The 13,591-nt window shown below is 42.8% G+C and overlaps 2 protein-coding genes across 4 annotated transcripts; both read left to right on the top strand.

The window, feature by feature from the left end:
* The first annotated feature begins 1,732 nt into the window (after window positions 1–1,732).
* Window positions 1,733–9,407, top strand: aldh9a1a.1 (aldehyde dehydrogenase 9 family, member A1a, tandem duplicate 1). Of its 3 annotated transcripts, none has more exons than XM_079740432.1 (12): window positions 1,733–1,788; window positions 1,949–2,106; window positions 2,508–2,653; window positions 3,537–3,666; window positions 3,993–4,127; window positions 4,665–4,861; window positions 5,470–5,610; window positions 6,217–6,405; window positions 6,832–6,919; window positions 7,201–7,342; window positions 8,501–8,613; window positions 9,144–9,407. In XM_079740432.1, the coding sequence occupies exons 2-12, from the start codon at window positions 1,968–1,970 to the stop codon at window positions 9,236–9,238; spliced, it is 1,515 nt and encodes a 504-aa protein (XP_079596558.1). In that variant the 5' UTR covers window positions 1,733–1,788; window positions 1,949–1,967; the 3' UTR covers window positions 9,239–9,407. The 3 variants fall into 3 exon arrangements, with proteins under 3 accessions (XP_079596558.1, XP_079596560.1, XP_079596559.1); XM_079740434.1 differs by having other exon boundaries at window positions 1,759–1,788; window positions 1,977–2,106; XM_079740433.1 differs by having other exon boundaries at window positions 1,773–1,788; window positions 1,957–2,106.
* Window positions 9,408–9,727: 320 nt separating this feature from the next.
* On the top strand, window positions 9,728–12,984 carry med8 (mediator complex subunit 8). The gene is made up of 7 exons (XM_079739403.1): window positions 9,728–9,812; window positions 10,055–10,176; window positions 10,263–10,407; window positions 10,717–10,857; window positions 11,485–11,572; window positions 12,429–12,614; window positions 12,782–12,984. Exons 1-7 carry the CDS (start codon window positions 9,807–9,809, stop codon window positions 12,850–12,852), a joined length of 759 nt encoding a protein of 252 aa, XP_079595529.1. The 5' UTR covers window positions 9,728–9,806; the 3' UTR covers window positions 12,853–12,984.
* Window positions 12,985–13,591: the final 607 nt, after the last annotated feature.

Here is a 13,591-nt window from a genome sequence, read left to right as displayed (position 1 = left end):
GACACATGTAAATTTAAAAGTATGTCCATTTTTCTTATTGTATTTTTGAAGATAGAGAAAAGATAGAGAAAAAATCCATACTGTAATCAAATAAGAACCTGAGCACAAGCACAAGTTAAGTCTTAAATGAATGGTAATCTGTGGATTCCTGACAACTGCTTTGATTGCATGTCAAAGGTTCTGCTATAGAAAACAGATATAACCATACAAATATGTATTTTTTCTGTAATTTCTGTATAGTCTGTTTTATGATTTTCATAACCCAACCATCTCAAACAAAGATTTATATATTATTTGTTATAATACTATTTGCAAATTGTTGCCTTCTTCCTTCATATGTCGTTAATGTTTCATATGGACTCTTACTGACATTTTAATACCCTACATTCTGTGTCAGCATGTTCCTAAAGGTACGAGGACTAGTAGGTGGAGGAGCACAGTGTTGGGGGGGGGGGGGGCATTGTAACTCACACAAACAGTTTGACATGGAATGCTGAGTCCCTTTGGAATCCTGAGCCTCACAGCTTTCCAATGGTGTATGGGATGTCAATATTATATGAAGTCTGTAGTCTACCATTGACTTAATACACCCCATCACTCTCCTCTCTCCCCCCAAGTGTCCCGAGTTGGGACACTGCAAGGCAACTGGTTTTGCACCTCCTATTTTACTTTAATGTTTTCATAGTGCCTCTTTAAAGACAAACCATTAATTTACTATTGAAAATGGCTTTTTGTTCAATCCAGCGTAGGCACAGTTCCGGGCTTGTGTAGCCCCTTTTTTTTTGTGTAAATGTTCTTTGGGTAAGTTCACATTATGAAATGGTCAATGAAAAACAGCAACAAAATGCTGAATGAAACAATACTGTTCCATTCCAATGCTTCTGCTGGTGCCCTGGTGGAAGGTAAAGCAAAAATCTGTTTTCTGATATCTGGAAGAAGGGTGCTATTTAAATATTTTAAATGAAATAGTAGGTGCAAAAGAGTACAATTAATGAATAAATTAACCAAATACACATATACCAGAAAGGCTCTGCATTTATCTTTAGAAAATGAATAAAATTGAAGTGGGAAAACTAATATTAAGGTGTGTTTGATTAGTATATCAGAATAGTTCTGCATTGGTCTGGGGTATTAGGGTCCCATAACATCGAAGCTATTGAGCAAAAAGCCATTTTCCATAGGAAATGAATGGGATTCTTAAAATATTTTAATAAAATAGGAGGTGCAAAATATGATTTTTTTAGTGAGGTGTGTCTTGTTAATACCACATAGCAGGAAAGGTCTGCATTGGTCTGGGGTGTCTAGGTCCCACAACTCGGAAGCTATTGAGCAAAAAGCCATTTTCCATATAAATGAATGGGATTTTTTAAAAATTCAAATAGAATAGGAGGTGCAAAATATGTTTTTTTAAATTAGGTGTGTCTTGTTAGTACGACGAAGCAGGACAGGTCTGCATTGGTCTGGGGTGTCTGGGTCCCATAACTCAGAATCTATTGAGCAAAAAACAATTTTCCCATAGGAAATGAATATCCGAATATCGTTCGAATATCCAATATTAAACTATCTTCACCACGGTTGTGTACCGCGTGTGCTGTATTGAGATAATAATCCAATTTTCCTAAATTGAAAACAGTAATCCTGCTGTAGATTCAATCGTAGGGTTATGACAGATGCAAGGGCGGGGCTTAATAGTAGGAGTGTCGGTGCGCGTCTGTATAAAGCAGTTTAACATTGCAGTCCCTCTTTTAGCGGATCGGGTTGTGGCTGATAGGTCAAGTTGCACAATTGGTATGTATTTATTTGTACACTTTTAATTGCACTGTCGTCTGATATTATGACACTATGATAACATTTGCAGCTAAATTCCGTTGTATACCTATGTTTGGCGCAACCATTTGTGCAAAAGTATGTATCTTGTGTTATCTATTCTGCTCTCCCCTTGATGAAGTTATTTAGCCCAAAACAAAATGGCCCAGCTTGTTGACTCAATGCGCAGTGCATCCACCGGATCCGTCGTGGTCACAGACGACCTCAACTACTGGGGTGGCCGTCGGATCAAGTGCAAAAATGGTGCCATGTCAGAACCCGTGTTCGAACCTGCAACTGGTAGGGGGGCAGTGGTTACAAATCTTTTTAGTTCAGTGAATCTGGAAATATTTTCCCAGGGAGATCTCATGAAAAAAAATAAGATTTTAAAAGGATATGCCACTCTGAAATCAAAAAGGTGCACTTCAAAAAAGTAAAACAAAGTTTTGATGATTAGTGAGTTTTAATAAATCCTTGTGTTATTAATATTTTGCCAGTTTCGTGATTTATATCACGTAATTGTTGTGTCAGGTCTCACCTGACACAACACAGCATAGGTTTTTAATTCATTGTATGGATTAAAAAATGGAATTTAAAAGTTGATGTATGAATTCATCAATTATACAATGAGAGTTGATTCAGCCTTTTTGCTCTTGATAGCTGCGAAAGACGTCTCTGATCTTCCTGCTGTGCCATTGCAGGGCGGGTGTTGTGCCAGATGGTTCCGTGTGGGGCTGAGGAGGTGGACCAGGCCGTGCAGAGCGCCCAGGCCGCCTATCTGAAGTGGAGCAAGATGGCTGGCATTGAGAGGTCCCGAGTCATGCTGGAGGCCGCCCGCATCATCAGGGTAAAGCTTTTTGTTTTCAACTGACCCTGCAGGACCCGTGATGTCACAAGAGCAGGGATAGGAGAAAGTACAAGAGCAGGGGGAGGAAGTACTTCTGCCGAGAGGATATTTGCCGGGGGGGCTATTTCCTCATTATGTTGTCATGTGAGGGGCCATTCAGTACTTCTATAGGAGAGGACTTTTATAATCATACTTCCATAACAAATGCTCTACACCAATAATAGTTTCCCATAAGGCCCTGTGTGGAGGTGTGTGTGGATGATGGCTGGTTTAAGCAGCCTCCGCTGGCTGAGTCTGAATGATGGGACTCTCGCTGCACACATGGTGCACATTGAGCCATTAATGGACCCGGGCTAAAGCAGCCATCACCACACAAACTCTAGGAGAGATCTCCTCCACGGCAACATGGAGCCACAGGCAATGTATCGTCCTACAAAACATAAAATAAACTGGCTTTATCATCACCACCCTCCGTCCTTTGCCTTTGGAGGTGCCCAGAAAAGCCACCAAGGTACACAACCTAGGTGGCTTCTCTGGGTACCTCCTTGTAGGACGATGTGTAGGACGATATGGCCTCATACAATAATTAAAGACTTTATCATACAAGAAATACACATCAATAGGTACAGTTTGCTACAGCAGTCAATCAAGTGTTGAGTCTCATCAAAACATTTACACAAATGGGTTGAGGCATGTGCCAATAGCTACAGTTCTTCACAGTTTTCCACGTGTGATGGAAGGGTGGGTCATCGGTGAAGGCATGTCTTCTTTATAAACACAAGATAGGATCATGAACTCTTAAACTCCATCTTTTGAAAATGGGTCGCATTTAATTGCACTGCCTGTATTGCCGTAACCTTCCATTCTCTTCTTTCGCCGGCAGGAGAGACGAGACAACATTGCGAAGCTGGAGGTAATCAACAACGGCAAGACCATCACCGAAGCCGAGTGTGATATCGACGCTGCCTGGCAGTGCATCGAGTACTACGCTGGGCTGGCCCCGACGCTGTCAGGTGACTACCTAGAACCCTCACCTAGAACTGCATCTATCCCATTTCCCTAACCTAGAACTGCATCTATACCACAAACCTAACCTAGAGCTACATATATATACCAGAATCCTAACCTAGAACTATATCTTCACCCAGAACCTATCCTAGAGCTCCATATATACCAATTACCCTAACTTAGAAGCATATTCTAATATAACCCAAATCTTGAACTATAACCTAACCCTATTAGTAGAACCTGTAACTACAGCTATACATGGTATAAAATAAGACACCTCCTATAACTTGTGTGTGTGTGTGTGTGTGTGTGTGTGTGTGTGTGTTTGTAGGCCAGCACATCCAGCTCCCTGGGGGGGCGTTTGCCTACACCAGGAGGGAGCCCTTGGGTGTGTGCGCGGGGATCCTGGCCTGGAACTACCCCTTCATGATCGCTGCCTGGAAGTGTGCCCCAGCTCTCGCTTGTGGTCAGTCTGTGTTTGTTTGTGTGTTATTTTATTTATTTCTTATTTTTGTGTTGAGGCTTGAGTCCTATTTGGTCAGGTTTTTTCCTGCTCTTTCTTTGTTTTGAGATTCGACATAATTCGTCGCTCCGTGAAAAGAAGCTCTCCCCTGAGCTTTGTTTTGTTTTATCATACTTCCCCGCTAGTGCTGGTTGGTCCCATCATTTCGTTATTTTTTGGAAGAGGCTTTCAACAGGCTCAAAGCCAGACTGATCTGCACAGAGAAACGGAATAGGATCTCAGAGATCAGGACGCTCTCACAGTGCTACCACTTCACCGGATTCAACACGCACATTTGAACAACCAGAATCATTAGAAAACAAGACAACGACAGTCAAAGTCCATCTATACCTCAATACATATAGACATGACACAACACAAGTCACTATCTGGGTGGAAGAAGGTGTAGAGTTTGTATTGCAGTGGGATGTATATGGACTTGTATCTTCTCCTTCTCATTCACTATGCATCCCCCCGTCCCACGCAACCATCCACCAAAAGGCAATGCCGTGGTCTTCAAGCCCTCCCCCATGACCCCTGTGACGGGAGTGATCCTAGCAGAGATCTTCCACGAGGCAGGGGTCCCCGTGGGCCTGGTGAACGTGGTTCAGGGCGGAGCGGAGACCGGCAGCCTGCTGTGCCACCACCCCAACGTGGCCAAGGTGTCCTTCACCGGCAGCGTGCCTACCGGCAAAAAGGTACGCAGCTGCGCACCTTTTATAGAGAGTTTAGCAGAAAGTTCAGTAAGAATCTTGGGGGAATCTTTGTTAAATTTCGTCTGCTTTCTTATAGGGCTGCTCGATTATGGGAAAAATCGTAATCACGATTTTTCAAACGATTATTTTTTTAATTTGAAAACATGTATTTATTTAGCATGTCTCTCAGATTTATTTTTTGTAACTGAGAACTTTGAAATTTCGCCTTCAAAAAATACACAAAATGGTCAAAAAGAAAATGTTCCAATCTAAAATGATGTACAGATATGTATCAAGCTGTTCCGCCCTTTCTATAAAACATTAAAAAAAACAAAAAAAAACTTGATTATGTTAATTTTGTGATTGTTTGACGCCAAAATCGAAATCGCGATCAAAATTTGATTAATCGCCCAGCCCTACTATCTTAATAATGAGGTCTGCCTTAACCCCATATCTTTTCAAACCAGGGATCAAAACCTTTTGGTTTGATGCTGGTATCAAAATGTTGTGGAATGGAAGAAGTTTGAAACTGTGTTCAGGTAACTGATTCAGAAGAGTAGTCTGGACCTTGGTGACAGTCAGTGGATGTGTTTGTCGTTGGATCTCCCCAGGTCATGGAAATGTCAGCCAAGACGGTGAAGCATGTGACCCTGGAGTTGGGGGGAAAGTCTCCACTCCTGATCTTCAAGGACTGTGAGCTGGAGAACGCTGTCCGGGGGGCGCTGATGGCCAACTTTCTGACCCAGGGCCAGGTAGGATGTAGTCCAGTAGTTTCGGGGCCTGGAAGGAACTGGGCTTCACATAAATCTGAAGACACTGTAGGTAGCTTGAGGTTAGAAGTGTGTGGTAAAGGAAGTTTTACTGATCGAGTATTGAGAATTATCTCACTATTCTCCTGTTTTTTGAGATCTGATAGCCATTTGGTGCTGTTTTGTTGTGTTGGTTTTGAAGAGGTTTTATGCGTAGGTATTTATGCTACACTAGCTTTAAAGGAACAATTAAAGTCTTCCTTAGGGCCTTAAACTAATTCAATCTTAATGTTTGACCTTCGAGATGGCATGTTAGTGACCAGACTGAGGTATTCTATTGTTCATTTATCTGGTGATAGAGTTTAGCAGAAAGTGCAGTAAGTTAATGTTTAGTCAGCCCAGCCTGCCACTAGTAGAATGACAAACTATACAGCCAGACCCATGGCTATGCTTCAGAGCAGACCTTTTCTAAGGTGCTCTGCTGGGTAAACGCCCACCCTCAATCTGTTTTGTGTTCTACTAGGGTGCTTTGTAGATAAATGCATCTAGCACTCCTTAAAGGATTTGGACCTGTCAATCAACTTTTCAATCTGATCCTTGGTGAAACAGGTTTGCACCAATGGAACCCGGGTGTTTGTTCAGCGGGAGATCATGCCCCAGTTCCTGGAGGAGGTGGTGAAAAGGACCAAGGCCATCGTCGTGGGAGACCCCCTGCTGACCGAGACCCGCATGGGGGGTCTTATCAGCAAGCCCCAGCTGGACAAGGTCCTGGGCTTCATCACACAGGCCAAGAAAGAGGTGTGATGAGACTGTGAGATGTTGTTTTAGATCCATCAGTTGATCTCAGTTTGTCAGATGTGTTTTAATTGATCTGTTGAGATTATTAGATTGGTTAAACTCAGATTATCAGATGCGTTAGGATCATTACAGATATTGATACAATACAGTAGAATACATTGATACAATACAAACACATTTCTAAACTACCTTCAAGGCATTTTAGAACAACAGAAGCTAGTCAGAGATGTGGAGGGAATTAGACAACAAAGTTTTGTGGCAGAGCGATTCATCGTTGGATTAATCACAGAAGTCAATGTTTACTGGTGCTCTCCCAAGACTTGTGCAATCCTTATCTGATCTGATTGTGAACTGGCTCATTCCAGTACAGCACCTCTTGATGCTGTTAATAAATCAATAAATGATATCTCTTCTACTTTGTTGCAGGGAGCGAGGGTTCTTTGTGGCGGAGAACCGTTTACCCCCAGTGACCCCAAACTGAAGAACGGCTACTTCATGTCCCCCTGTGTTCTTGGTCTGTTCTTCAACATAATATTTAGTGGATAGACTAGTGGTTAGGTTGTTCGACTCCAAGCAGAAAGGTTTGGGGTACAAATCCCAATGTCTACAGCCTACCCGTGGGCATGCTTGATCAAGACGCCCTAAACACTACCTGCTCCTTACCAACATTCAGTGACAAAATGACTGCTAGGACGAAATAGAATTACTATTATTGGAATATGTTTTGTTATTTTCCCTGAAACAACACTTGGGCGGAGTGTAAAACAGTTTTTCGTCTTCTCCCCCAACGTGAAGATAACTGCAGGGACGACATGACCTGCGTGAAGGAGGAGATCTTTGGCCCTGTGATGTCTGTTCTGCCCTTCGACACTGAGGAGGAAGTCCTGCAGAGGGCCAACAACACAACATTTGGCCTAGCCTCCGGAGTCTTCACCAGGTCAGACCGTCATTTGGACCGCTCAAAGACACTCAATCCGACAACAGACCGATGGATTTAGGCCCCGTCCACACAAAGCCGTTTTTTTTGGCGAAACCGCATAAGTCTTGTGCGGTTCGGCCTTCCGTCCAGACGAAGCCGGCGAATCCGCTGCCCGAAAACGCATAGATTTGAAACCACCCTCGGAGGTGGTTCCAAATCTATCCGGACCTATGCGGTTTCGTGTTAGGATTCGTGTGGACGCCTGAAACCGCAAACCATGACGTCATCGCCCCACCCCTCGACCCTCTAGCCAATGACTCTTAAGCCCGCGGCGTCTTTGTAAACAACGGGCAGCCTTTATGCGCATGCTCGCCTCTTCTTCTCTGGATTTCTGTAGCAGAAGCAGCGCCCCTGATGGGCCTGGAAGGTGTACTACATTGTTTCTACAGATCTATGCTGTTTCGCAATGACTCCATCTTTACGGAGATATTCCTGAACCGCATAAAACGAAACCAGATCGTTTTCCCCCGTTTCGGCTCCATGTGGACTGGGCCTTATCCTCTGCTTGTCTTCTTCGCGCTAACCGGAGGCTATAACTGCATTCCTTTGGCTGCAAAAAACACTTTGCAGCCCTCCAGCGTTTTCCCCAATCTGTTCGTCTGTCTGTCTTTCTGTCTGTTTTTCAGTCTGCCAGGTGTTAACTCCTGAACGCCTGACAATATCATATTTTAATATTCACATACAGCCAGCCCCACTGACCTTCAGGAGGACTCAGGAGGTTGATGATTAACCGATTGGCGAAAGAACTGTGGAAACGGTTGCAACGTTCGATTTGTTGCACAAGAGCGGTGCTCCCATTTTACCCCTACTTCTGAGTCACTATATGTCTCATGCTTTTTCCTTCTTCATTGTGTAATGCTGTGCTATTACACAATGATATCATCCCTAAAGTATGTTTGGCATAGCATTCATTCTTTCGACTATGCAATTTGGATATACATACACATTTCTGGTGTGGTGTGTATCCAAATGGAGAGCTCCGAATGGACCGCTAGGCAGAGTCTAACCCGCCTCTTAAGATCCATCTCTGTGACATCATGTTCCTTCTGTAAGCTGTTGTCTCAACCCATTTGTGATGTGTAGTCATGAGAGGCCGGGTCTGTTTGCACCCAACAGGGACATCTCCCGCGCTCATCGTGTGGCTGCCAACCTGGAGGCTGGAACCTGCTACATCAACACCTACAGCATTTCCCCCGTGGAGGTGCCCTTTGGGGGGTACAAGATGTCAGGTGAGACCCTCCCCTCCAGTAGGAACCCTGCCAGTCAAACAGTTTTGTTTGTATTTGTTACACGTTGGTGTTCGTCAAAATAAAAGCGCAGTCTGATTCTCTAGTATTAGCTTGTTGTTCAATACCATGTTTTGCTTCAGTGAATAGGATGTTCTTTTAACATAGCATTATACTAGACCCTAGCAACTGTACAGTAAAGTAACTTTACCAGGTGATGTACTGATCCAACTCCTAGGACTTCACCATGGTTGGTATAAATACTACTGTAGTACCTCACAATGTATATATGAATGTATAATATAAATGTATGCGTACCATTTGTAGTACTGAACTCATAGTACTTTACTGATAGTACTTGACCATATGTAGTACCGATCCTCCTGTAGTACTTCACTGGTCTAATTATATTACTGATCCTACTGTCGTGCTTCACAATGTGTATTACTGATCTCATTGTAGTATTTGACACATTGTTTAGTACTGATCCTACTGTAGTACTCCATAGTACTTATACTGCGGTGTTCTGGCAGGCTTTGGCAGGGAGAACGGCCAGGCGACGGTGGATTACTACTCCCAGCTGAAAACTGTGATAGTGGAGATGGGCGACGTCGACAGCCTGTTTTAGACACTTCTTCTCTCAATTACTGTTTTTCCATCACTGTATCACTTTATGGCATAATTTCGACAAACGCACGCCGCTAGCCCTATGAAAATACTGCGTCCCTTGAGCTGGTCACAAAAGAGCTGACCGAAAGAGTTGCAGCAGCAATGTGAATAAAGATAAATCTGTTGACTCTTTGTTGTCTTTTTTGTATTGGTGAACACAATCAATTCATAATACTTGAAGCAATTTTATTGATAGGGTACACTGCACGTAGATTCCAATATTTATGCATGTTTCAAAGTCACATCTGGACAGATTCCGATTTCTTGATTAATCCAGATGTAAATAGATCTACTTAAGATATAGAAATATATGGAAAATAGAAAAATCACATAAATGTCCAAAAAACATAAAACGGATGTAAAGTTAAATAGCGTTAAACTAAAATATCTAATATTTATACAGCAGGTGCACACACCATTAGTGTGAAAATCCTCAACCGGATGTAGACCGGTACTTACAGGAAGCACAGCTATAAATCCGTGTCTCATATGACTGCTGAAATTTTGTTTAGCTGTCGTTTTTAAAAATGCAGGTAAGTTAACAAATTCATAAAGATATCAACTATCTGATATTGATTGAAACATGTAAATTGTATTTCTGAAACTTGCTTAAAATCCTTGAATTTGTTGTGAATGCTCGAACCCCAATTCCTTTATAAACGTCGCCTTCCATTCAGATCAAAATTGCAGTTCGTTTGTGTTGCTTTTAACGATTTAATATCAAGATTTGTTCGCACTTTTCCGTTCATATATGTCTTGAATGTTGATTCAAAAGCAGCGAGAGGAGAAGCAACTGGAGGCGTCCGTGGATTTGCTGATTTCTCGTGTCGCACATCTCAAAAACGCTCTCCACAACTTCATCTACAAGTTGGAAAACGAATTTGAGAGACTGGCATGGTAAAATCTCGTTCATACTGTCCATTCTCTAGCTTGCTGCCCCTACAATAAAACCAAGCAAACGTCTAATCTAATCCGTATCACAGGCCGTCTGTCCTGGACAACTTCGCTTTAGTCTCCGGGCAGCTGAACACCATCAACAAGCTGCTCAGGAACGAGAAGACGCCCTCGTTTCGTAACCAGGTCATCATCCCGCTGGAGCTGTCTCCTGACCGGGACGATGAGCTGGCTGTAAGGAAATACTCTAAACTGTTTTCATCCATGCATTGCACTGCACATACAGAATGTTTTTTGCTTTACTTAATGCACAGCTGTTTTTTTGGCTGTACATTGTATAGCTCTTGAAAGGTGCTATTTAAATTAATATTGTTAGTGTTTTAATTAATTCATGCCTTGCATCTTTAATTTCTAAGCATTAATAAAGTGTTGAATCTATCTAGTCCTGTTCTGTCCTTTCTGCTGTGACAAACAACCTGGGATGAATAAAGTACCACTAACTCCTCTACTCTTTAATTTCCTCATGGTTGCCTGTCCCCACAGAAACTAACAGAGCAGCGGGTGCCGGTGTTCAGTCATGAGATCGTCCCGGACCACTTGCGGACGAAGCCGGACCCGGAGGTGGAGGAGATGGAGAAGCAGCTCAGTGCTGAGGCGGCTCGGCTCGGCCCAGAGGCGGCCCAGGTAAGGATCAACGCGTCCTGACTTTGTTTTGAGCTCAACAAATGTCAAATAAAATGGTAGTTTATTAATCCCATGAAAAGGAAATATTGAAATAAACCTATTGTCTACCCCAAGTTATAATTTCACTGCATTGAATAGGTACTAGGTACACCTTGGGTCTCTTTGTAGCCGGCATAGCCCACAGAGGCTTTTGCTGTATGCCTGGGATTCCTGTCCAGAAAATGTTTCAGGGTGGCTCTTTCTTTCATACTTTCTGGTTCATTTATGTCAGACAGTGAAACAAAAAGCACTTAAAGCAAATCGGAGATGGACTTGTTAAGGACGTTAACGCCTATGTTAAAGGGTAATTCTGGTGTAAAATGGAAATACAAACAAAAACAAAAAATATATATATATATTCATACAAAATATATCCCAAATCCATTTTACACCGGAATTACCCTTTAATTAGTACCAAACATCTTCTTCACATTCTAAAGAATTATCAGACACAGGACCGTCTAAGCTAGCAAAGGGCATTGAAGTTGCATCGACGTAGCTACTGCAGCAGCTGTTTGGTGTATCATTTGTTCTGAACAGTTATATGATGGTTGGTGTTAACCTTTGTTTTTGTGTGCTGCTCATTAGAAACAGATTCAGACCCTCAACAAGCTGTGCTCCAATCTGCTGGAGAAGCTGAACAACCCGCGGGAAGACCGCGACCCCGAGAGTTCAGGTAAACACAGAGCTGCCATCTTTGGTGGTCTGTTTACGAACAAGAATGGTTTAAATCATACACCGGATCCCTTCCAGCTTAATATGGCTCATAGTTCCTCTGTTATGTCTTATCTCTTATGTCTTATTACAGTATCTTTTGAGATATCAATGGTACAGTACACTGAGAGAAGACGTGACTTACAAGGATTTGTAGCAGATGGGGGTTAAACAGTACAGATACATGACATGAATAAACAGGTAGGGTATAAACAGTACAGATGCATGTCCTTAAAGGGGACATATCATACCACCAGGTGTGAGTGTGATTAACCATTACAAGCAGGTTTGAAAATGTGCAGCATTGTGTCATCACAGGTTGGCGTGTCCATCTATCCGTCACACATCTAGATGGACACGCCCACCTGTGATGTCACAATGCTGCACATTTTGAAAACGGCTTGTAATGGCTAATCACACTCACACCTGGTGGTATGATATGTCCCCTTTAAGAGGCACGTAGGGGTTCGACAGTACAGATACATGTGATTAAGGAGACGGTAGGGGTTAGGGTAAGACTAGGGGTAGGGGTTAGGGTTATACTTCACAGAGACCGGTCATTAATGAACCGTTAGGGGTTAAACGGTAGAGAGACATTGAGGAGGAGGTAGATTTTAGGGTGCGTCTTGCTGAAGTACGCCTATAGGTTAGTTGGTGTACCCTGGGGGATCGAACCAAGTACCTTTTCAGCTTGGCGTCGAACACCCTAGCCACCACTACACTGCCCTCCACACATCTTTGAACCTTGAGAGAACCCACCCATCAGCCTTTTTAAGACCATTATAACCGTGACCTTACTCCTCCACCTCTTCTTTCAGCGATACGGCAGAGCAAGCCCTCTTTCAACCCTGCCGACACCCTGGCGTTGGTGGGGGCCGTGGCGTTCGGGAAGGGCCTCTCCAAGTGCCGGCCCCCGGGCCCAGGAGCCCCTGGACAGGGACCCATGATGGGTGGAGGCCCCACCCTGCAGCAGGTCACCATCGGTGGGGCGTCAGGACAACCAGGTATCGTCGTGGTCACGTTTAACATACTGAACTGTCAGCGTTTTACATTTCAGCTCCCCAATTGTGACTATAGATATACCAATATACTCTGTGATATACTGTATCTCTTTTTATACTATTTGTAGAATAAAAAAGCTCAATGTAGGTTTTTTTTCCATGACTTACAGGGAAGATGCCAAGCAGCATAAAGACCAACATCAAGTCAGCCTCCGGCTCTATGCATCCATACAACCGCTGAGAAGCTATTTTTCAACTACTCCTTACAACTAGTCACTCATAGTTACTCTGCTTCCTGTACCCTACCACAAAAAGGAATATCAATATTGTTTCTTTTTATATGCCTGATATTTCTGTTACATAATAAATATTTACACCCAAACGATCGTTCTTGCGTTTAAAATCACACGTTTGTGTTGTGGTTAATCGGCCACTAGGTGGTGGTAAAATCCCACGTTTCAACTGATTGCTGCTCTTGGCATCCTTGGACAGTATGTAGTGTCTTTTCTGTAGTGATTTTCCAATCTTAATGGAATCATAATCCACGTTTTAAGACATTCGATTTTGCAACCTTTACAGTTAAAGGTAAAGGTAACCGCAAATCATTTCGGTATGTTGTGATATTCAAAAGCCATTGCACTTGCAAACAGGTGACATAAAATATACTTATTTTCAAAGGCTGAAAAGACCTTGCTTGCAAATTGCAACCATGCCAATGGACTAATGTGTATTCTAAACAAAACGTAAATCGTATTTATTGTGCATTAATACTCTTGACAATTGAATTTGATTATTCAATTGTATTACTAAAACCAATATGATATTAATAGGAGGTGGTCCATTAGGCTCACGTGTTTCCTTGTGTTGTGTTTACTGTTATCGGATAGGACCATGTGTCACTGGTCCTGTATACTCCGCTATATCCTGCTCTTTATGCAGAGAGTAACAAGAGGGGTGGTGTGAGGGTAATGTGTGTGGAC

The sequence above is a fragment of the Pollachius pollachius genome (genome assembly GCF_949987615.1).
Source record: "Pollachius pollachius genome assembly, chromosome: 7".
Taxonomy (NCBI): Eukaryota; Metazoa; Chordata; class Actinopteri; order Gadiformes; family Gadidae; genus Pollachius; species Pollachius pollachius.
This window is presented reverse-complemented; position numbering and strand designations above follow the sequence as displayed.

Bases quoted from the DNA above. Each gene is read 5' to 3' on its own strand.
- med8 (XM_079739403.1), top strand. The intron at 10,858-11,484 runs GTAAGGATCAAC...GCTGCTCATTAG, and splicing joins TCGGCCCAGAGGCGGCCCAG to AAACAGATTCAGACCCTCAA. The intron at 11,573-12,428 runs GTAAACACAGAG...CTCTTCTTTCAG, and splicing joins CCGCGACCCCGAGAGTTCAG to CGATACGGCAGAGCAAGCCC.
- aldh9a1a.1 (XM_079740432.1), top strand. From the start codon at position 1,968: ATGGCCCAGCTTGTTGACTCAATGCGCAGTGCATCCACCGGATCCGTC. The intron at 4,862-5,469 runs GTACGCAGCTGC...GGATCTCCCCAG, and splicing joins GCGTGCCTACCGGCAAAAAG to GTCATGGAAATGTCAGCCAA. The intron at 8,614-9,143 runs GTGAGACCCTCC...GTGTTCTGGCAG, and splicing joins TGGGGGGTACAAGATGTCAG to GCTTTGGCAGGGAGAACGGC.